At 47.4% G+C, this 24,035-nt stretch overlaps 1 protein-coding gene across 1 annotated transcript; it reads left to right on the forward strand.

Annotated features, from left to right (window-relative positions):
* Nucleotides 1-196: 196 nt before the first annotated feature.
* Nucleotides 197-24,035, forward strand: TNFRSF1B (TNF receptor superfamily member 1B). The gene is made up of 10 exons (XM_081954983.1): nt 197-295; nt 11,777-11,882; nt 12,866-12,994; nt 13,548-13,697; nt 16,491-16,584; nt 17,618-17,796; nt 20,680-20,754; nt 21,256-21,293; nt 21,455-21,686; nt 22,908-24,035. The coding sequence occupies exons 1-10, from the start codon at nt 230-232 to the stop codon at nt 23,174-23,176; spliced, it is 1,338 nt and encodes a 445-aa protein (XP_081811109.1). The 5' UTR covers nt 197-229; the 3' UTR covers nt 23,177-24,035.

The raw sequence follows: 24,035 nt of genomic DNA on the forward strand, positions 1-24,035 counted from the left end.
CTTTTTCCTGCCCCGGAGCAAAGGATTCCTCCCTTCTGCATCCCGCATCTCAAATCGAAGGTACGTCTGAATGTACGCGGGAACCTCAGACCTTTGGGGAGGGGAGGGGAGATATCTGCTATAACTCGGCCCCTCCCTCTCCGCCCTCCTTTCTGCCCGTGAGCCCGCCCCTGGCTTGTCTACCTCCACTCGGAGTAGCCGAGGACTTTCGCTTTTCTCTCGAAGCGCAATGAAGACGCATCGGTATCTTTACGCGGCGCTGGCTTGTTGGGCGCTGGAGATTTTATGCCTGCAGGTGAGTGTCGGGGGCCCCTCACCCCTTCTATGCGACCCCCCCCCCCGTCCTTGCCCTCCTCTCCCCACTGTCCCCTCCACCCCAGGACTCCTGTCCTGTCCTGGGGAAGATATAGAGAAGGAGTTTCGACTCCCATCGTCTGACAGTCAAAGTCTCGGGGACTTTTTAAGAAGCGGTCTGGATGGAGAGGACTTGCCCCTTTAGATGGGGATCTCTGACTCCCATCGTTCCTAGCCGGGAGGGGAAGAAGGGTCTGCCTTCCCTTTTGCCGCCCCGCCACCCCCTCCCCATATACCCCCACTGCCTTCCCGGCGCTGTCGGGTGCGGTTTTTTTTTTTTTTTTGGCGAGGGAAACATTCCCTCGCGTGTGAACATTTTCCGCGCGTCAAAGGCCACACTTTGCGTGGGCTCCGTTTCCTGGGGGGGGGGTCTTCGCGTTTTCCCGCGAGCTACGGGCATTCCTCCCACCGGGATGACCCCAAGGGAGCTCCAAATTCACGTTGCTAAGCGAGACACGCGGGTTTGTTTGTTTTTCGCCCCCCACTTTTCTGGCCCCTGTTGTTAAACGAATCGTTGCCGTTCAGTCAGTCGCTCCTCCCCCTCCCGGCTGTTAAGCGAATCTGCCTTCCCCCCTGGGCTTCTCGGAAGGCGGGGAGGCTGGGATTGCCGTAAATGCGAGTCAGGGGCCAGGCGTTTTGAATTGGGATCACGGGAAGCGTGAAGAACGCTGGCGCGCCGCTTTCTTCGGCTTTGAATGGTCACTAAATGAACTCTTGTCATTCAAGGGCTGTGTCTGTATTTTCCTGCTCCGGAAATAGGGCTAAAGGCAGATGTGTCTGTCTGACAGTGCGCACAATGAAGCAGCGGAACAGCTGGCCACCAGAAGTGGCCAATGCTCCAACATTGGAGGTTTTTAGGGAAATATTGGAGAAACGGTACATATAAGGCTTCCTGCCCGAGCAAAGGGGTGGACTAGAAGACCTCTAAGGTGCCTTCCAGCTATATTTTTTTACCTGTTATACTGTGTGGGCTGACTGAGCACCCCTCTTTCAACTGCCAAAGTTCAGTTTTAAAGTGGAATTTTTAAAACAAAATATTTCTCGCCTAACGCTAAGGACGGGTGGGCCACACACGCCGCTGTGAGTGGGTGGGTTTGGGGCTTATGACTTTTCACAAAGTTGTGCGTCATTGACATTTGGGCCTCGTCACCACCCCCAGTTAAATTTCCCTCTGGAAGCAGGGCTGGTGCAGAGCCCTTCCCCTCCCCCTTTAAAGGGTAGGTGGGTTTCCTGCCACCTTCCCCCATTTTTAAGGGCAGATTGGTGAAACGGGACAGGAGGGGTTTTATAGCGGGAAAACCCTGCTGGAGACAGCCATGGCCGTAAGTACAGAGATAGTCCTCGACTTACGACTACAACGGAGCACCCGCTGTCACAAAGAGTGGCTAAGTTAAGTTTTGCCCCGTCAGACCGCCTTCCTTGCCCCCAGTGCTAAGGGAAATCCCTGCAGTTGTTAAGTTAGACACACGGTCCTTAAGCGAATTGGGCTTTCCCGTTAACTTTGCGGGTCGGAAGGTCGCCAAAGGGAAAATCACGTGACCCCAGTCATAAATACGAGTCGGTTGCCAAGCGTCTGAACTTTCATCCCATGACAGTGGGAATGCTGTAGAGTCAGGAGGCACCTTTGGAGGTCATCTAGTCCAACCCCCTTCCTCAGGCAGGAAGCCCTATATACCATTCGAGACAAATGCTTGTCCCGTCTCTTCTTAAAAACCTCCAGTGATGGAGCTACCACAACGTCTGGTGGCGAGGAGTTCCCCTGGTAAATTTTCTCATTATCAAGAAATTTCTCCTCAGCTCCAAGTTGCTTCTCTCCTTGGTTAGTTTCCACCTGTTGCTTCTTCTCCTGCCTTCTGGTGCTTTGAAAAACAAGGGGAACCCCTCTTTTTTGCGGGGGGGGCATACCCTCAAATATTCAAACATTGATATATATCATGAATGATCTTAACGGATCATTTGTGGGATATTCAAACGAGTGTATTTTTCTCCCATAAACACGGTGATAATTTGGGAGAGGGACAGTTTGGTGTGCTGGCCTGACCACAGCACTAGCTGGAAATCCGAAGGCCGTGAGTTCAAGTCTTGCCTTAGCCCAGAAGCAGCTGACCCCCGCCTCCCAAGCCAGCCGCTCGCTCTCTCTCAGCCCCAGGAAGCAGGCAACGGCAAATCACTTGAAAAACCTTGCCAAGAAAAGAGATTTGTCCAAACAGTCTCCAGAAGTTCACACAGCTTGTTGGTTAGTTGTGAAGTCATGTCTGGCCCATCGCGACCCCATGGACGACGTTCCTCCAGGCCTCCCTGTCCTCTCCCATCCTCTGGAGTCCATTGAAGCTCAGGCCGACTGCTTCAATGACTCCATCCAGCCGCCTCCTTCTCTGTCGTCCCCTTCTTCTCTTGCCCTCCATCGTTGTTCCCAGCATGAGGCTCTTCTCCAGGGAGTCCTTCTTCCTTCTCATTAGGTGGCCAAAGTCTTTGAGTTCCCTCTTCAGGATCTGGCCTTCTAAAGAGCAGTCAGGGTTGATCTCCTCTAGGACTGATCCTTTGGATGGCCTTGCAGTCCAAGGGACTCAATGCAGGAGTCTTCTTCTCCAGCACCAGAGGTCAAAGGCCTCCATTCTTTGGCGCTCAGCCTTCCTTGGGGTCCAACCTTCACAGCCATCCATTGCAACTGGGAAAACCATCGCCTTGACTAGACGCCCTTCTGTTGGCAGGGGGATGTCTCTGCTTTTTAGTATGCTGCCTAGATTTGCCATCGCTTTCCTCCCCAGGGGCAAGCCTCTTTTCATTTCTTGGCTGCAGTCCCCATCTGCGGTGATCTTGGAGCCCAGGAAAATAAAATCTGTCCCTACCTCCATTTCTTCCCCATCTATTTGCCAGGAATTGAGATGGCCAGGTACCATGATCTTAGTTTTCTCAATGTTGAGTTTCAAGCCAACTCTCCACCTTCCCCCGTGTCAAGAGGCTCTTTAGTTCCCTCGGTGGCGTATAATCTGCGTTATCAGAGGTGGTTGATATTTCTCCTGGTAATCTTAATTCTAATTTTTCATTCGTCTGGCCCCGCCATAACCCAGGCTCAAAGGCACCCCCCCTCCCAAAAAAACCCTCCTGAAATTGCTTGCATGATGCATTTTCCTGCCCAGATCTCTAATTTTTAGAGCAAGTTTGGATTATAAATGGATAAAATCTGTGTCCACGTTTGGGTGTTGTTGTTTCTTGCTTCCTCCTGCAAAGAGACAGATTTTCTCAGCCTCGATGGAGTTGCTGACCCAGCTCAGAGGAAACGCTCCCACTTCCCTTAATCAGAGTCTGCTCCCTCTTTGGGGCTTCCTTGTTTTGATGACTTGACTGGTTCCCCTTAAATCTAGAGAGAACACGGCCTCTTTGTTGGCGGATCGGAAACCCATGGGGTGAAGTAGTCCGCTGGCTTTAATTCCCCCCCATCCCTCCCCGTGGGGTTTGGCTCTTTCCGTCTGGGAGTGAAAAAAGCTTCCGTGAAACTTGGGAAGAGATGGGGAACGGTTTCCCTGAAATCATTTTAGGGCAGCAGTTCTCGGTTTTAACCATGTTAAGAGGGGTGGACTTCAACTCCCAGAATTCCCCAGCCAGCATAGCTATCGTCTATGTCTCTATCTCTATCTAGCTATTTAGCTAGCCAGCCATCATCATCTCTCTCTCTATTATCTATTATCGCTTTTAAGGGAATATATTTAAGGGTATTTATCTTTTGTACCTGTTTTTAATGAGATGCCTGTACACCGCCCCGAGTCCCTTCAGGGAGAGGGGGCGGTCTATAAATTTTGAAAAAATAAATGTATCTTTCCATCACCTATCTCAGGGGTGTCCAAACTTGGAAACTTTAAGACTTGTAGACTTCACCTCCCAGAATTCCCCAGCTGGGAACTTTAAGACTTGTGGACTTCAACTCCCAGAATTCTCCAGCCAGGCTGGCTGGGGAATTCTGGGAGTTGAAGTCCACAAGTCTTAAAGTTCCCAAGTTTGGACACCCCTGACCTATCTCATCCCTATTACTCTCTGTTTCTCGGTCTCTCTCTCTTGTCTCTCTATCCCTCTTCTGCCTGCCTGCCTGCCTACCTGTCTATAATTTATATCTAGATACCTCTCTACAGTATCTATCTATCATCTATCTATCTATCTATCTATCTATCTATCTATCTATCTATCTATCTATCTATCTATCTATCATCTATCTATCTATCTATCTATCTATCTATCTATCTATCTATCTGGGTGGCTGGCTGGCTGGCTGGCTGGCTGGCTGGCTACCCACCCACCCACCCACCCACCCATCCATCCATCCATCCATCCATCCATCCATCCATCCATCCATCCATCCATCCATCCATCCATCCATTCCTATCTACCTATCTATCCATCCATCCATCCATCCATCCATCCATCCATCTATATCTATCTGTCTATCATATCTATCTATCCATATCTATCTATCCATCCATCCATCCATTCCTATCTATCTATCTGTCTGTCTGTCTGTCTACCCATCCATCCATCCATCCACCCATTCCCGTCTGTCTGTCTGTCTATCTATCCTCTCTATATAGCTATCATTTATCTAGATTTCTCTCTCTCTGTGTCTAGCTTCCTATCCCTGTCTCTCTATATTTTTCTCTGTATCTCTCTATCTCTATCTACCTACGTACCTACCCATCCATCCATCCATCCACCTCCCCATCCATCCATCCATCCATCCATCCATCCATCCATCTATCTATCTATCTATCTATCTATCACCTCTCTCTATTATCAGCTCTCCCTCTCTCTCTTATCTATCGTCTGTCTGTCTGTGTATTTGATTTCTCTAGCCTCCCCCCCTCCCCCTCATCCCTCTGGAGTCTTGTCCACGGCCCGATGCGTTACGAAATGCGTATCAGGGCGAGAAGGAGAACTCAAAACAAACTTTTCCCCTGCTGTAACCCTACACGGCCCGGGGCGAAATATTCCCCAACCCTGACGTAAATAAAATAATAACAACTCGGTTTCTTTTCATTCAGAGCAGGGGCAGAAAAAGGTGTTGTGTGCGACTCGTGTCTGTACGCACGCCCTCCTCACACCGCCTCCTTGCGTGGTTTACGTGGTCGCAATATATGCCAAAGATTACAGGAAGCGTGACTCAGGCTCCCGGCGAAGTGTGACTCTCACGTTTACTGTTAGGTTCTATTTTGGAAAGAGAGAGAGAGAGGGAAAAAAAGCCAACACAACTCTCAACAGTGTTATTGCCCCTGCTGGAAACTTTAAAAGCCGCAACCAGCTGTAGCTGCCTTTTTAATTTTCTTGCAAAAAAGACCAGCTTTGTCGGTTTCGCAGAAAAGAGGAAAGAGAATGCAATCGTCTCTTATTATAAATCGGGCTGGAGCAAACATTTGGCCAAACAAACCACGGCTTGTGACGTGAACTATCGTGGCTTCTCCCAAGCATCTATTTGACCTCCCCCCCCCCCACGTCCCCCTAAAAAAATAGCTCTGAAGCTGTGAAACCAATGAGCCTCGTCCTGGATGAAGCGTGAAAATATCGTTCTTCAAAACCTCCAGTGAGGTAGCACCCACAATTTCTAGTGGCAAGCAGTTCCACTGGTTAATTGTCCTCCCTGTCGGGAAGTTTCTCCTTAATTCCATGTCTCCTTGGTTAGTTTCCATCTGTTGCTTCTTCTCCTGCCTTTGGACAATGTTGACCCCTTCTTCTTTGGGGCAGACCCTCGAATATTGGAACATTGCTATCGCGTTCTGTCATTAACAGAATAAAAAGGGACCTTGGAGGTCCTCTAGTCCAACCTTCCACTCAAGGAGGTGACCCTAGATCATTCCAGACAAACGGTTGTCCAAACTCTTCTTAAAAGTCTCCAGGGATGGAGAACACACAGTTTCTGGTGGCAAGTTGTTCCACTGGTGAATTGTTATCAGTTTCTCCTTAATTCTACCTTGCTTCTCTCCTGGATTAGATTCCATCTGTTGCTCCTTCTGGTGCTTTGGAAAATAGGTTGACCCCCTTCTTCTTTGGGGGAGCCCCTCCAATATTGGAAGACTGCTATCCTGTCACCCCTAAGCTTTCTCTCTTTGTTAGGCATGGAGCCCACCTTCGTAAAATAATAATTGGAAGGGGCCTTGGAGGTCTTCTAGTCCAACCCCCTGCTCAGGCAGGAGATACTATATCAATCAATCAGAATAGAGCTGGAAGGGACCTTGGAGGTCTTCTAGTCCAGCCCCCTGCTCAGGCAGGAGACCCTAGACCATTTCAATCAATCAATCAGAATAGAGCTGGAAGGGACCTTGGAGGTCTTCTAGTCCAGCCCCCTGCTCAGGCAGGAGACCCATGACCATTCCAGACAAACAGCTATTCAATCTCTTCTTAAAAGCCTCCATTGATGGAGAACACACAATTTCTAGTGGCAGGCTGTTCCACTGGTGAATTCGTACCACTATCAGGAAATTTCTCAAGAGTGGGGCGGTGGCCTAGAGGTGGAGCTCTCGCCATCAGGAGGTTTGTGAGTTCAATCCTAGGTCGAGGCAGGTATTTCTCTCTCTGGGCATACCGAGAATATTTCTGCCGAACAAAACTCCACACTGGCGACAAGAATGGCATCCGGCCAGTAAACACTCTGCTAGCTCCATTCACGAAGGTGGTGGTGATCAGGAAATTTCTCCTTAATTCTAGGTTGCTTCTCCCCTGGGTTAGTTTCCTTCCGTTGCTTTTTCTCCTGCCTTCTGATGCTTTGGACCCCAAGCGACGGGTGGAAGCTGCCCTTGGTGTTTCGAAGCTTGGGAGAGTCAAATTAAGGAACCCAAATTTGAGGAAGCTGAGGAATATATAAATATGTGTATTTTAAGCAGGGCCAAATGCCGTGTCAGCTCCAACGTGCCTCATTCATCGGTTAAAAAAGAAAGGGGTGGACTAGATGACCCCGAGGTCCCTTCCGACTCTGTTAGTCTGTTGTTATTCTGTTATTCAGAAATGGTGGGAGCTTCATCCCTGGAGGCTTTCAAGAAGAGACTGGACTGCCCTCTGTCAGAAATGGTGTTGGGTCTTCTGCTTGGGAGGAGAGGGGTTGGACTAGATGACCTCCGAGGTCCCTTCCGACTCTGTTAGTCAGTTATTAATCTGTTATTCAGAAGTGGTGGAAGCTTCATCCGTGGAGGCTTTCAAGAAGAGATCGGACTGCCCTCTGTCAGAAATGGTGTAGGGTCTCCTGCTTGGGAGGAGAGGGGTTGGACTAGATGACCTCCAAGGTCCCTTCCAACTCTGTTAGTCTGTTGTTATTCTGTTATTCAGAAATGGTGGGAGCTTCATCCCTGGAGGCTTTCAAGAAGAGATCGGACTGCCCTCTGTCAGAAATGGTGTAGGGTCTCCTGCTTGGGAGGAGAGGGGTTGGACTAGATGACCTCCAAGGTCCCTTCCGACTCTGTTAGTCTGTTGTTATTCTGTTATTCAGAGGTTGTGGGAGCTTCATCCCTGGAGGCTTTCAAGAAGAGATCGGACTGCCCTCTGTCAGAAATGGTGTAGGGTCTCCTGCTTGGGAGGAGAGGGGTTGGACTAGATGACCTCCAAGGTCCCTTCCGACTCTGTTAGTCAGTTATAAATCTGTTATTCAGAAGTGGTGGAAGCTTCATCCCTGGAGGCTTTCAAGAAGAGATCGGACTGCCCTCTGTCAGAAATGGTGTAGGGTCTCCTGCTTGGGAGGAGAGGGGTTGGACTAGATGACCTCCAAGGTCCCTTCCGACTCTGTTAGTCTGTTGTTATTCTGTTATTCAGAAATGGTGGGAGCTTCATCCCTGGAGGCTTTCAAGAAGAGATCGGACTGCCCTCTGTCAGAAATGGTGTAGGGTCTCCTGCTTGGGAGGAGAGGGGTTGGACTAGATGACCCCCGAGGTCCCTTCCGACTCTGTTAGTCTGTTGTTATTCTGTTATTCAGATGTTGTGGGAGCTTCATCCCTGGAGGCTTTCAAGAAGAGATCGGACTGCCCTCTGTCAGAAATGGTGTAGGGTCTCCTGCTTGGGAGGAGAGGGGTCGGACTAGATGACCTCTGAGGTCCCTTCCGACTCTGTTAGTCTGTTGTTATTCTGTTATTCAGAAATGGTGGGAGCTTCATCCCTGGAGGCTTTCAAGAAGAGATCGGACTGCCCTCTGTCAGAAATGGTGTTGGGTCTTCTGATTGGGAGGAGAGGGGTCGGACTAGATGACCTCCGAGGTCCCTTCCGACTCTGTTAGTCTGTTGTTATTCTGTTATTCAGAAATGGTGGGAGCTTCATCCCTGAAGGCTTTCAAGAAGAGATCGGACTGCCCTCTGTCAGAAATGGTGTTGGGTGTCCTGATTGGGAGGAGAGGGGTTGGACTAGATGACCTCCAAGGTCCCTTCCGACTCTGTAAGCGTTTCCTTGCTCCAACTGATTTTATTTATTTTTTGTTTTTGAACCATCCCCCTTGATTTGCTCAGTGATGTGACGCCACCAAAGACAGCGATGGCCTTTAGTGCAGAAACGCCCCCAAAAATGTGACCTCGGAAATGGAATCGATTCGTCAGGCAGCGGTTTCTCTTAGCGTAGCAAATTGCAAAAAGAGAGAGAGGAGCCGTTTGTGACCGAAACGAAACCAGGTTTTGCAAAGAGGGAGAAGCCGAACGAGCATGAAGCAACCTACTCCTGTTAAGCAACCCACTTTGCAAACCAGAAAACCGATTGGGTTCAAGGCCAGAGTTAAAGATTCCAAAATCCCCGGCACGGATTTCTCTCTCGCTCTCGCTCTCTGGTTACTTCACAGCCAAACCACGATTGGTGGTTTCCTTTCTCACTAGCCAACAAAGGCTTGGCTTTGTCCAGGAAGACCCCCCCAAAAAAGTGGTTTGTTTCACGATCGAAGGAACGTCTCATTCCTTGAGTACAAGCAGTCCTCGGCTTACGACACTTTGCTTAGTGTCCATCCGAAGTTACAACGGAGACCGGGGAAAGTGAATTTAGGACTGTTTTTTCACAGTTGCTTCAGGTGGTTGGCAACTGGCTTGTATTTACAACGGTCGTAGCGTCCCAGGGTCATGTTATCCCTTAAGATTTAAGTGTTGTGGCTTGCCAGGAGCTGGCAGCAGATTCGGACAGTGAGGAGGGTTGGGGAGGAACCTGGGCCAGTCCTGGAGCCTGGGGAAGGCTCTGAGGAGGGCTCTGTGTCGGAGGCAGAGAGGGGGCCAGGGACGTCTGACAGTTATCAGCTGCCTTCGGAGTCAGACATCGGAGAGGCAGAAGAACAGCTGGAGCCTGTTCCCAGTGTGCGCATGCGCAGAGTGGCCAGAGGAAGGGAAGAGCTAAAGAACAGGGGTCGACTTGGGAGTAAGGCCACAGGTGGACGGTGAATGGCCTCTCCCGGAGGGAATAAAAGAGGAGCGAAAGGGGAGTGGAGTTTGCAGGAGACCATTAGTTCCCTTCATTGGTTTGGAGACTCCTTGCCAAGTTCTGCAGATATCTGACCTGGCAGCTCTCCAAGCCAGAGAAGGTCTGTGACCGTAAATCCTCCTTTGAAAGACTTTGCTGGAAGTGAAGGAGCAGAATTCACCATCAATTAACAAAAGGGGTTTTTGTTGGGACAACAAGGAGTTGAATTGAGGCTCTTGGGAAGAAGCCTCGGTGAGGACATTAACAACTCGGTTCACTTAACAACGGTGGCAAGGAAGGTTGTGAAAATGGGGCAAAAGTCACTTAACAAGCCACATAAGTTTGCAACTCATTTCTGGTCACAAGTCCAGGACTCTTTGTACCCATCAAGGAAATTAACAGGGCGTCCCACGGTTACTTCGTTATGCCTACGCAAAAAGAATAAAAAATAGAAATTTCCTGTCTTTGTGGTTTTTCGGGAGGTTGGCAAACATTTGCTGCAAAAAACAACAACAATTAAATGGTTTTGAAAAATAGCTTCTTTTCCCCTTTGCTTCCAATTCCAGAATTAAGAGACTTAAATGTGCCCGAATGACAGGCCGTCCTCCAATTACGACCGCAATCAAGCCCAAATTCCTGCTGCTAAGCGAGACCGCAGTCGAGCAAGTTTTAAACACTTTTCCAGCGTTGTTTTTTCTTTGCAATAATTTCTTTGGTACTTTTCGTTAACAGATTTTAAAACCTCTTTTACAAACAAAGTTTCCCCCCCCCCCCGTTTTACATTCTTTCTTATTCATAATTAATTTTACATCACATTATCGTTTCCAATTTCAGCCCCATTTTTTTCTTCCCGTATTTCCATCTTAAATTTAAATTTTTCATAACACGTAGACAAAAATCATTTTCTGCCCTTTCAGAAAAAGGATTATCCTTTCATTTTCCCGTTTGTTATTCTAATTTTTATAGGTAGCCTATATCATCAAGTTCAATTTTAAAACAGATTTTTAATTGTTTTCCCCCTCTATAACATCTTACAATCATCACATTAACATTGTTATGTCATCATACCTGCATATATCAATCTTATATCATTTCTATATTTATATACAGTTCTCGATTGTTTCTTGGCTGAATTAACTTTATTCCTATTATGCAACCGTTTATACCAGTTGTTCCAAATTTCACAGTATTCAGACTCTTCTTTGTCCTTTAATCTTAGTGTTAACTTGTCCACTTCTGCACAATCTAAAACCATCAAGTTCAATTTTAATGTAACACGCATCTTACTTAATCGGTTATCCACGTTTTCCTGCGTTGTTAAACGAATCACGGCAGACGTTAAGCTAGCCTTAGCGCGTTGTTAAGCGAATCCGGCTTCCCCCGTTGACTTCGCTCGTCGGAAGATTCGCAAAAAGGGGAAATCAGGGGCGGGCTTGCGACCGTCGTAACTATGAATAAACAGTTGCCAATGTAAATATAGTGGCGATACGTACAATTAACAGCATTACAAGGGTTAGTAAAGCTGCTTACTTCACGATTACAGAAATTAAAACTGATAGGAAGGCAATGTAGAATGCTAGAGATATATGCCGATACAAGAAGGCTGTATAACTAATTTATATGGTTATGTTTGTCTTGGGGTTTTTTGTTTGTTTGTTGTGTCTCTTTTCCTTTTTTTGTTTTTAAAGTTTACAATGTTTAATAAAAATTAATTTTTTATTTTAAAAAATGAATAAACAGTTGTCGAGCGTCCAAATTTAGACTATGGGGATGTCGTAAGTCTGAAAAACCCTCCTTTTTTTCCTGTGGCATTGTAACGCCGAATGGACACTAAACACTTGAAGGACTTGAAGGAAAAGGGGGGAGAGGGAGAATGAGAAATAAGGGTTAAAAGACCCTCAATCTTTTTGCATTGGAGGAAATTCTTGAAAAAACAGAATTTTCTCTCTCTGGCTTCTTAGCCAGGGAGTAGTAGTGGGTAGACTCACCTGGCTGGTTGCAAATTTATTTATTTTTTGTCTCTTTTTTGCAGGCTCAGGTACTGCCTTACGCCCCCTCCCAGGGGTCTCGATGCATCAATACCGGGGAAGAATATTACGATGAAAACGTCCAAAAATGTTGCCGCTTCTGCCCTCCAGGTAGGTGTCTGAAGCCCCCAGGTGTTGTTCGGTTGAGCCATTGCACTGAAATCACTTGGATGTAGCGGGTGCTACGCACTACGTTTCTCACAATTAAAAAAACCCGCAGTTCCGGGTAGTCCTCGGCATACGACCGCGACGGAGGCCAGGATTTAAACATCGCCGAGCAAGATGGAGTACCCTGTTTTTACGACTCGCCCCTCTCCCGTTGTTCAGCGAATCACCGCGGTCATTAAGTTAGTCAAAGGGAATTGGGCTTCCCCACCAACTTTGCTTGTCAGAAGATCGCCCAAGGGGGAAATCGAGGGGGGCACGCTGCGACCGTCATAAATACGAGCTGGTTTTCCGAGCGTGGGGAATTTGGCTCAGGTGACCATGGGGATGCCAGAATGATCGTAAGGGTGAAGAACGGTCTTAGATCCCCTTTGTAAACTTGGAACGGTCACTAAATGAACCGTTGTAAGTCGAGGACTACCTGTACACCTCCAGCGACGCAGCACCCACAGGTCCAGTTGACAAGCCCTTTGGGTGATTCATCATCATCATCTTTTAATGACTTCATAATCCCTTGTGGGGTGGAGTCTGGCCAACTGAATATAGAGCTAGCAGAGGGCTGAAGGGCCGGATGCTGTTCTTGTCACTAGTACTGAGTTTTGTTCAGCCGATATATTCTCATTGTACCCAGAGAGAGAGAGAGAAATATCTGCCTCTACCTAGGATTGAACTCACAAACCTCCTGATTGTGAGACCAGAGCACCACCTCTGGGCCACCGCACCCACTCCAAGCCGTTCCATTGATTAATTGTTCTTAATTCATTGATACAGAATTAATCGTTGATCATTGATGAACAATTAATTGCTAAGGAGGGAGACCCAACCACAGAAGGGAAGAGACCCCAGACCCCCATCCCAAGTTTTTCAGAGTTTCCTGGATCTCTCTCAATCTTGGTTTCAAGGCCGGCTTTCCCCCTTCTCCACTCCAGGTTTCCGTGTGCATCAGAAGTGCAACAACAGTGTCAACACACAATGCCTCCAGTGTGCGGAAGGATTGTTCAACACGGGATGGAGTCGATCCGAAAGGTGTTTCAGTTGTTCGCCACAATGCAAAGAAGGTAAGCAGAGTGGAGGAGGAGGAGGAGGAGGAGGAGGAGGAGGAGGAGGAGGAGGAGGAGGAGGAGGAGGAGGAGGAGGAGGAGGAGGAGGAGGAGGAGGAGGAGGAGAGAAAGAGAGGAGGGGGAAGAGGAGGAGAGAAGGAAAAGAAAGAGAAGGGAAGGAGGAGAGGAGGAAAAGAAGGAGAGAAAAAGGAGATGAGTAGAGGAGAAAGAGAGAAAAGGAGAGGAAGAGAAGGAGAAGGAGAGGCGGAGTAGCTAATGAGCCAACACTACCATATCTCTGGCCCTTCACTTTCTCCTCGACTTACGACCACCCTTCAGCCCAAAATTTCTGTCACTAAGCAAGACCACTGTCGATCAAGTTTGGCTTAATGTTGAAGACTCGGGAGGGAAGAGGTTCTTGCTGGCCTTCAAGAGCCCCCCCCCCAAATGAAGGGAGATGGACCCCCTCGGTTTCCCTCTCCCCCGCCCACATCAACCCCTCCAGCTGCCCTCCTTCTCAGCCCCCCTCCCACCCCACTAACCACCCCTCCCCCCTTTTTTTCTGACACAGGGTTTGTGGAGGAGAAAACCTGCACCCACACGCAGAACAGAGTTTGCTGGTGCCCTCCTGGCCACTTCTGCAGCTTCCTAGTCTCCGGCAAATGCTACCACTGCCAGCCCTACCAGAACTGCACGATGGGCTACGGAGTACTCCGAGCGGGTAGGTTCAGAGGCAGGGGGGGGGGCATCAAAGGCCCGTATTGGTGTGTGTGTGTATTTCTTACTAGGCTGCAAAATGAGGTCGGGTGACAAGGAGATCCGGTGGGTCGTTTGGAAATTCCGCCCTTAAAGGAGAATGTTGGCAGTTCCGGGTGGAAATAGGGGGAGTCCGTTGGGGGTCTCGGAGCTGGGTGGGTTTCTTGCAGGCGTTTTGTGAGACAACTAGGTGGTGTCATCAGGGCTAGAAGAGAGTGGGGTTGGAGGAGGAGGAGGAGGAGGAGGAGGAGGAGGAGGAGGAGGAGGAGGAGGAGGAGGAGGAGGAGGAGGACTGTGGAGTCCCTGATGGTCTCTGAACTTAGTGGTTTTCTTGCAGCCCTTTCACGACCCAAATAGGGAACAATATCAGTGCTGGAAGAGAGTGGGGTTTGCAGGGAAGGGGAGGAGGAAGAGAAGGAAGAGGAGGAGAAATAAGAGGAGGAGGAAGGGGAGGAGGAAGAAGAGGACTATGCTGCTATCTGAGCTTGGTGGTTTCCTTGCAAACGTTTCATGACCCAACTAGGGAACATCATCAATGTTAGAAGAGAGTGGAGTTTGTAAGGGGCCCGGCAGGAAGGAGGAGAAAGGGGAGGAGGAGGAGAAAGAGGAGGAGAAAGAGGAGGAGAAGGAGAAAGAAGAGCAGGAGGAGGAAGAGGAGGAGGAAGAGGAGAGGAAGAGGAGGAGGAGGAGGAAGAGGAGGAGGAGGAGGAGAAAGAGGAGCAGAAAGAGGAGGGGGAAGAGGAGGAGAAAGAGGAGGAGAAGGAGAAAGAAGAGGAGGAGGAGGAAGAGAAAGAGAAAAAGGAGGAGAAAGAGGAGAGGAAGAGGAGGAGGAGAAAGAGGAGGAGAAGGAGGAGGAGGAGGAGGAGGAGGAGGAGGAGGAGGAGGAGGAGGAGGAGGAGGAGGAGGAGGAGGAGGAAGTGGAGGAGAAAGAGGAAGAGGAAGAGGAGGAGGACTGTGTGGTCCTTGGTGCAATCTGAGCTTGGTTGTTTTCTTGCAAACATTTCACGACCCAGCTATGGAACATCACCAGTGCTAGAGGGGAGGAGGGTTTGCGGAGAGAAAGAGGGGAAGGGCAGAGGGGAGGACTGGAATCTACTCAGTGCTCTCTGAACTTGGGGGTTTCCTTGCAGTTTCATGACTTTGCAGAGAGGAAGAGGGGGAGGATTGGCGCTCTCTTTCCTTGCAGACTTCCTGACCCAAACTACGTAACATCATCTTCATCATCACCCCTAGCCCTGATGATGCTACCTAGCTGGGTTATGAAACGTCTGCAAGAAAACAGCCAAGTTTTGTGTGATTCACACAACACAGCCGGGATTTGAACGCACAAAGCTTATCGACCGGAAAAGGAAGTTTACAGGAAAAGGCGAGGAATGTTGGCATCAAAGGGAGCCAATTTTGGCTTCAGCTTTAAAAATTTAGGATTTCCAAAGAAGCAGCTGGATTTTGGCTCGTATACAGGCAGTCCTGGACTTACGACTGTAGCGGAGCCCAAAATTTCTGTCGCTAAGCGAGACCGTTCTTCAATCCTCCATTTTACAGCTTTTCTTGCAACTGTGGCTAAGCGAATTCCTGCGATTGTGAAGCTAGCCACTCGGTCGTTAAGCGAGTCCAGCTTCCCCGTCGACTTGGCTCGTAGGCAGGGATCACGTGACCCTGGGGAAACCGGACTCACTTAACGACGGCAGAGATCTACTTACCAACTGGGGCAGGAGACGTCGTATAACGGGGCAAAACTCACTTAATGAAGGTCTCTCTTAGTGGCGGAAATGTTCAAGCTCCCTTGTGGTCATATGTCGAGGACTAGCTGCGTTTTCCAAAAGGGGGCATCCAGAGAAATCTGGCTGAGTCCAGAAAATAATACGATAATACTATAATAATGAATAAAATTCTAAAAAAAAAATATGTCAGTAGTGTGTATTTATGAAATCTATGCCAATCGGTCGCAACTCTGACCAGCTTACAAAATATGCAGCAAAAATGTGATGAAAAACCCACCAATAAGTCAGTTTTTAAGTCTCTAAAACCTCGGTGTGAAGAAATGTTACAACTTGCAACGTAATTTGACGTCTTATCCGCCCCAAAGCTGAATGGAGAGTCGGGATGTTTCAGGTTGCGTAAGTGTGTGACTCGCCTTGCACACTCCGTGGAAGTGAAACTTTGGACTTTGACAAAATCAGGACGGAAGAAAATGTTTCTGCTTTTTGATCTTTACGCATTTTATATACAGTATTTACTAGCCGATCTCTCGGCGTTGCCCAGGGTGTTTATTTATTTACAGGGAGAAAATGTCTGGACCAAACATAATTTCTAATGATTTCTAAAGCCCCCACCCCCCCCTCTTAACTGAGGGATCCCCCTTGTGGAGTACTGCGAAGCTGTTACCACGGCAACTCCACTGCGCTGTACGGTAGAAGCCATTTTACTGCGGTACAGTAGAAGCCGTATTAAGGCACAACATGCTGCATCTTAACAGAAAACATACCCCAAGGGGTGTTAGGGGTGTCTTTACCCCCACAGTATTTGTTTCCAGAGAGTAAGTCATCTGTTTTACCAAGTTTGGTTGAAATTGCTCGAGGCGTTCCAGAGTTATGGTGGAAAACACACACAAACACACACACACACACGCACGCACAAACACAGGGCTCCAATGTGTCTGCCCAACTTTTAAAGCCACGTCCTCTCCTCTCCTCTTGCACTTCTCTTGCACTGCGGCTGGCGGCAACTGCGCTTCTGAGAACTTCTCGTTTCTTTGCAGGCACGAGAGAAACGGATGTGGAGTGTGCGCCGTGCCAACCGGGCACCTTCTCCGATCACGAGTCCCACCAGAATCTCTGCGCCCCTCACCGGATGTAAGTTTGCGATTGTGTTGTTTCTGCAGAGGAAGTTTGGGGAAGAGAGGGAGCCTGCTTAAACCCTCGCAGGAAAGAAAAAAAAACACAATAACTCTTGTGCGCCTCTAAGCTATCAAATGGTTTGTCATTATTTGGAATAGAATAGAATAGAATAGAATGGAATGGAATGGAATGGAATGGAATGGAATGGAGAGGAGAGGAATAGAATAGAGAAGAGAAGAGAGGAGAGCAGAAGAAAATAGGATAGGATAGGATAGGATAGGATAGGATAGGATAGGATAGAGGAGAGGAGAGAAGAGAATAGGAATAGAAGAGACGAGAGGGGAAGAAGAAAATAGGACAAGATAGAGAAGAGAAGATAAAGAAGAGAAGAGAATAGAGAAGAGAAAGAATAGAATAGAGAAGAGAAAGAATAGAATAGAGAAGAGAAAGAATAGAATAGAATAGAATGAAGAGGAGAGGAAAAGAAGAAAATAGGATAGGATAGAGGAGAAGAGAAGAGAGAAGAGAAAAGAAGAGGAGAAGAGAAAGAATAGAATAGGAATGGGAATAGGGAGAGGAGAGGAGAAAAAAGAGAAGGGAACCAGAAAATAGGAGAGGAGAGGACAGAAGAGAAAAGATAAGATAAAAAAAGATAAGATAAAAAAGAGAAGGAAACAGAAGAAGAAAATAGGATAGGAGAATAGAAAAAAGAATAGAAAAAAGGGAAGGGAAGAAGAAAATAGGAGAGGAGAGAGGAGAGAAAGGAGAAGAGAAAACGGAATAAAAGTTCTAAAATAAAAAACTGGCACTGCACCCCGGGGGTTGGGAAAGATGACCTCTAGATGCAATACCTAGCCCCTAGCAGGAAACACCCCCATCTTCTCCATAACCCTGAAGTCCCGCTGAACTTTCTGAGGGTAGGAAAAGTTGTGTCCTTAAAAATGTCACGTTTCCCCCCCACAGAGGCCTCGTCCGGAAAGTCCTCGAGTTAAGTTGACTTTATTTCACTTGTTAACTTCGGTTGTTCTTTTTTTCTTCCCCTCGCAAGATGTCAGCCGGTGCTTCTTCCCGGAAGCAACACCCACGACACCGTTTGTGACCATCCGGGTGGGCAGGTTGACCCCGGGACAACTTTTCCGCCACTCACAACTGCAACGAAGAGGCTACTGTGGGGTGCTGGGACCGAGAGACCGACCTTCAACCGACAGGATTCATCAGTACAGACCGGTGAGCAAGGAAAAGAGAAATGGTTAGAAATGTGCATTCTAAAGGTGGGTTTAGAGCAGGGGTCTCCAAACTTTGAGACTTTAAGGCTTGTGGACTTCAATTCCCAGAATTCCTTCAGTCAATCACTTTAAGACTTGTGGACTTCAACTCCCAGAATTCTTCAGTTAGTCACTTTAGGACTTATGGACTCCAATTCCCAGAATTCTTCAGTCAGTCACTTTAGGACTTGTGGACTTCAACTCCCAGAATTCTTCAGTCAGTCACTTTAAGACTTAAGGACTTCAACTCCCAGAATTCTCCAGTCAGTCACTTTAAGACTTAAGGACTTCAACTCCCAGAATTCTCCAGTCAGTCACTTTAAGACTTAAGGACTTCAACTCCCAGAATTCTCCAGTCAGTCACTTTAAGACTTGTGGACTTCAACTCCCAGAATTCTTCAGTCAGTCACTTTAAGGCTTGTGGACTTCAACTCCCAGAATTCTTCAGTCAGTCACTTTAAGACTTGTGGACTCCAACTCCCAGAATTCTTCAGTTAGTCACTTTAAGACTTGTGGACTTCAACTCCCAGAATTCTTCAGTCAGTCACTTTAGGACTTGTGGACTTCAACTCCCAGAATTCTTCAGTCAGTCACTTTAAGACTTAAGGACTTCAACTCCCAGAATTCTTCAGTCAGTCACTTTAAGACTTGTGGACTTCAACTCCCAGAATTCTTCAGTCAGTCACTTTAAGACTTGTGGACTTCAACTCCCAGAATTCTTCAGTCAGTCACTTTAAGACTTGTGGACTTCAACTCCCAGAATTCTTCAGTCAGTCACTTTAAGACTTGTGGACTCCAACTCCCAGAATTCTTCAGTCAGTCACTTTAAGACTTGTGGACTTCAACTCCCAGAATTCTTCAGTCAGTCACTTTAAGGCTTGTGGACTTCAACTCCCAGAATTCTTCAGTCAGTCACTTTAAGGCTTGTGGACTTCAACTCCCAGAATTCTTCAGTCAGTCACTTTAAGACTTGTGGACTTCAACTCCCAGAATTCCTTCAGTCAATCACTTTAAGGCTTATGGACTTCAATTCCCAGAGTTCCCCAGTCAGTCACTTTAAGACTTATGGACTTCAACTCCCAGAATTCTTCAGTCAGTCACTTTAAGACTTGTGGACTTCAACTCCCAGAATTCTTCAGTCAGTCACTTTAAGGCTTGTGGACTTCAACTCCCAGAATTCTTCAGTCAGTCACTTTAAGGCTTGTGGACTTCAACTCCCAGAATTCTTCAGTCAGTCACTTTAAGACTTGTGGACTTCAACTCCCAGAATTCTTCAGTCAGTCACTTTAAGACTTGTGGACTCCAACTCCCAGAATTCTTCAGTTAGTCACTTTAAGACTTGTGGACTTCAACTCCCAGAATTCTTCAGTTAGTCACTTTAAGACTTGTGGACTCCAACTCCCAGAATTCTTCAGTCAGTCACTTTAAGACTTGTGGACTTCAACTCCCAGAATTCTTCAGTCAGTCACTTTAAGACTTGTGGACTTCAACTCCCAGAATTCTTCAGTCAGTCACTTTAAGACTTGTGGACTTCAACTCCCAGAATTCTTCAGTCAGTCACTTTAAGACTTGTGGACTTCAACTCCCAGAATTCTTCAGTCAGTCGCTTTAAGACTTGTGGACTTCAACTCCCAGAATTCTTCAGTCAGTCGCTTTAAGACTTGTGGACTTCAACTCCCAGAATTCTTCAGTCAGTCACTTTAAGGCTTGTGGACTTCAACTCCCAGAATTCTTCAGTCAGTCACTTTAAGGCTTGTGGACTTCAACTCCCAGAATTCTTCAGTCAGTCACTTTAAGGCTTGTGGACTTCAACTCCCAGAATTCTTCAGTCAGTCACTTTAAGGCTTGTGGACTTCAACTCCCAGAATTCCTTCAGTCAATCACTTTAAGGCTTATGGACTTCAACTCCCAGAATTCTTCAGTCAGTCACTTTAAGACTTGTGGACTTCAACTCCCAGAATTCTTCAATCAGTCGCTTTAAGACTTGTGGACTTCAACTCCCAGAATTCTTCAGTCAGTCGCTTTAAGACTTGTGGACTTCAACTCCCAGAATTCTTCAGTCAGTCGCTTTAAGACTTGTGGACTTCAACTCCCAGAATTCTTCAGTCAGTCACTTTAAGGCTTATGGACTTCAATTCCCAGAGTTCCCTCAGTCAGTCACTTTAATCCTTGTGGACTTCAACTCCCAGAGTTCCCTAGTCAGTCACTTTAAGACTTATGGACTTCAATTCCCAGAATTCTTCAGTCAGTCACTTTAAGACTTGTGGACTTCAACTCCCAGAATTCCCCTGCTAAGTCCATGTGGTCATGTGATTTGCTTTCAGTTGCTTGGCAACTGACTCCTATTTATGACGGTTGCAGCCTCCCGGGGTCACATGATCCCCTTTTGCGACCTTCCAACAAGCGAAGTCCATGGGGAAGCCCGACTCACTTAACAACGGTGTTTCTAATTTAACGATGGCAGTGCTTCGCTTAAGAAATGTGACGAGACAAGCCGTAAAATGGGACAAAACTCAGAAAACATTTCACTTAGCGACCTCGATTGTGGGCTCCCTTGTGGTCGTAAATCGAGGGCTGCCTTTATTCTAGAGATGCCATAGAGTTGCTGGAGGAATTGGGACAACCTGAGAGCATAGTCAAGGACAGGATCCCTTTGCTGCCCTCTGGTGGCTGTTTAGAGGTTCCACACCTTAAACAATATATACTGCAATAACCAAAACATCACAAAGAATTTCCACTGGTTTTAACCCCAAATTTCCCCGTTTTCTTGGAATAGAAGTGCAATTTCTTAGCACGGCTTGAACTATCCTAACTCCGCATTTTTATCTCTTTGTTTTGCCTCCAGGGCGGATTGTCGGCCTGACGGCTATCCCGGTGGTGCTGGCGGCCCTCATTTGCTTCGTCGTTTTTAGAAAAAGTGGTAAGTTAAGGTTCCAAAACAAAACGGTTTTAAATACAATGAACTTGCTCCAATTAATTGTTCCAACAATTAATTCAGTGGAACGACTTGCCTCCAGAAGTTGCGGATGCTCCAACACTGGAGGCTTTTAAGAAAAGATTGCACATCCGTTTGTCTGAAATGGTCTAGGGCTTCCTGCCTGAGCAGAGGGTTGGACTAGAAGACCTCCGTGGTCCCGTCCACCTCTGTCATTCTGTTAATCTGAACTTTTCTTTAAAAGTTCTAATGTTAGAAATTCTGTACATATATCAGTAAAGGTCAAACAGAGTGTACAATCACCATGTGCTTTACTGCTTAACTGCTTAACTCTCACAGGAAAGTTGACTTAGAACAAAAGAACATAGAGATCCAAACTTGCAAACACTGCCATCTAGGGGCTGAATATTATTGTAGTTGTTGATATATATATATATATATATTATTCCAACAATGAATTCCAACATTTAATTTTCTCTCTGGCAGGTCAAAAGTGTCCCGCATTTTGGGAGGAGAAGAAACAGGTGAGCATCGACCTCTTTGGATCTGTAAATCAGAATTTGCTCAGCTTCCTCGTTGGAGACACCAAAAGCGAAAACTGGGCTGCTAGACCCCAATTCGGGTCTGGGGTCCTAGCAGATCGATGAGGAAACCAATGACGTTTGGCTTCTCCGTTTCCTTCCAGCCGTTGGCGCCTGCCGAAAGGTTCCCGGTGAAGTGGCCCCAGGAGCCCACAGCTGTGGGGCAGGAGAAGGACAGTCTCTTGAGGACGTCCCCCTCGGGTTTTTGGGACAATCCAACAGCCGTGCGTGAGAAAAGCAGCGAAACTAGCAACGGAGACGCTCACAAAATAGAAACGGACAATGTTGCACAGAGATCAATGAATGACGGGACGTGCTACAGCGCAGAAGACTCAAGTAAGACCCCCAGGAGGAGGGGGGATTAGATCGGAGTGGGGGGAAGCTCCATTTATGGGGTGGTGGGTCACGTCAGGCCGGGCTGGGCCCTTGTAAGGCCTAGGATTGTGGGGCCTTTGGTGCGTCCTGTCTCGGAGTCGTTTCACGGCCATACTATGGAACGTCATCTGGGCTGGAAGGGAGTGGGGTTTGTGGAGTGGAGGAGAAAGAGGAAGGCGAGGAGGAGGAGGAGGAGGAGGAGGAGGAGGAGGAGGAGGAGGAGGAGGAGGAGGAGGAGGAGAGGAGGGGGAAGATTGTGGGGGTCTTTGGTGGTTTCAGAACTTGATGGTTTTCTTGCAGATGTTTCATGACCCAAGTTAGGTCACATCATCAGGGTTAACATTGGCACTGATGATGTTAGCTAGTTGGGTCATGAAACGTCTGCAAGAAAACTATCAAGCTCCTCTCATTTCAATGCTGAGCTACAAATACAGTATTCTTCTTTCTTACTTACTTACTTACTTTCTTTCTCTCTTCTTCTTTTCTTCCTTCTTTCCTTTTTTCTTTCTTTCTCCCTTTTGTTTCTGTTTTTCTTTTTCTTTCTTTCTTTCTTCCCTTCCTTCCTTTTCTTTCCTTGCCTTTTTCTTTTTCTCTCTCCCTTTCTTCTCCCTCCCTTCCTTCATTCTTTCCTCTCTTTTTATTTCTTTCTCTCTTTCTCAGTTTTTCTTTCTTTCTTTCTTTCCTTCTTTCTTTCTTCCCTTCCTTTTCTGTTTTCTTGCCTTTTTCTTTTTCTCTCTCCCTTTCTCTCTCCCTTCCTTCCTTCTTTCCTCTCTTTTTATTTCTTTCTCTCTTTCTCAGTTTCTTTCTTTCTTTCTTCCCTTCCTTTTCTCTTTCTCTGCCTTATTCTTTCTCTCTCCCTTTCTCTCCCTCCCTTACTTCTTTCCTCTCTTTTATTTCTTTCTCAGTTTCTCTCTCCCTTCCTTCCTTTCCTCTCTCTCTTTCCCCTTCTCTCTCTCCCTTTTTTAAATTCCTTTCTCTTTCTCAGTTTCTCCCTTCGTTCCTTCCTTTTCTTTTTCTTTCTTTCTCTCTCCCTTTCTCTCCCTCCCTCCCTTCTTTCCTTCCTTTCCTCTCTCCCTCTCTTTTTATTTCTTTCTCTCTTTCTCAGTTTCTCTCTCTTTTTTTTTCTTTTCTTCTTCCACCCTTCCTTCCTTATTTATAACCTTTTCCTTCCTTTTTAAGCAGGGATTGTGGGAAACGGGAAAACCCACGTCAATGTGAGGTGCGTGGTCAGCATTTGCAACGGCGGTCACTCTCCGGCCTTGAAGCCCTCGGGGGCGGCCGAAGCCGGGCGCTCCGCAGACCCTCCCCTCTCGCAGGAGGAAACCACCACCAGAAGAGAGTCCCTCCGACCAATCGCGGTGGAGGTTGAAGACACCTTGGACTACTTGGACCCCTGTGGGGGGAAGCCCCTCCCGCTTAGCGTCCAAGATGCCGGCATGAAACGGTCCTGAGAACGACTGAGGGTTTTCCGGGCAGCGATTTCCGCCCTGCTCAAGAAACTCCAGGAAAGTCTGAGGCAGGGAAGGAAGTTTGCGAAGGAAAAATAAGCCTTTCTCTGCAGTCCTCGGCTTGGGACCACTTGTCTAGCGACAGCTGACGTCGCAATGCTGCTGAAAAAAAAGCGACTTACGACTCGCACTTACGACCGCCGCAGCACTCCCTGTGGTCGTGCGGTCAAAATTCAGATGCTTTGCAACTGACTCATGTTTACGATGGTCGCAGCGTCCCCCTTCTGCGACCTTCCGACGAGCGGGGGATGGTGCATTCGTTTAACGACCGTGTGACTAACTGAGCCACCGCAGCAGGTTTGCTTAACAGCGGCAAGAAAGGTCGTAAAATGGAGCAGAACTCATTGTCTTGCCTGGCGACTGAAATTTTGGGCAAGGTTGGGGTCATAAGTCGAGGAGAACCAGTCATTGAATTGAAGGAATAATTGTCCCCCACCCAGAGGGATGATTTGCAATGATTCTTGAAAACCATTCTTAAAAACGCACAATTTCCCCCCTCCCCAAAACGTCTCCTCATTTCAGTTTACGGCGGTGCTAAATTTCAGATAAGCCATAAACGTCTCCCTCTCTCTCTCTGCTGCCCCCTTATGACTGTCCAGATTTCTGCAGCCGAAATAGTAGCCGAATTTTTTTAATCTTGTTGTTGTCTTTCCTATTTTTGCTGAATAAAGTCCAATTTTAAATAAGAGAGTGGAAAACCACAACGCTTGCCGCTTGCCTGTTTCAGCTACTCGCTATTTACGTTCTGACCGAGGCTTCTTCCCAAGAGCCTGAAGCCAACTCCTTGTTCTCCCAACAAAAA

This window comes from Natrix helvetica (genome assembly GCF_964273705.1).
Source record: "Natrix helvetica genome assembly, chromosome: 5".
Classification (NCBI taxonomy): domain Eukaryota; kingdom Metazoa; phylum Chordata; class Lepidosauria; order Squamata; family Natricidae; genus Natrix; species Natrix helvetica.

Excerpts from the sequence above, each read along its gene's own strand:
- TNFRSF1B (XM_081954983.1), top strand. The coding sequence starts at position 230 with ATGAAGACGCATCGGTATCTTTACGCGGCGCTGGCTTGTTGGGCGCTG. Across the intron at positions 11,883-12,865 it reads TTGCCGCTTCTGCCCTCCAG|GTTTCCGTGTGCATCAGAAG; the intron begins GTAGGTGTCTGA and ends TCTCCACTCCAG. Across the intron at positions 12,995-13,547 it reads TTCGCCACAATGCAAAGAAG|GGTTTGTGGAGGAGAAAACC; the intron begins GTAAGCAGAGTG and ends TTTCTGACACAG.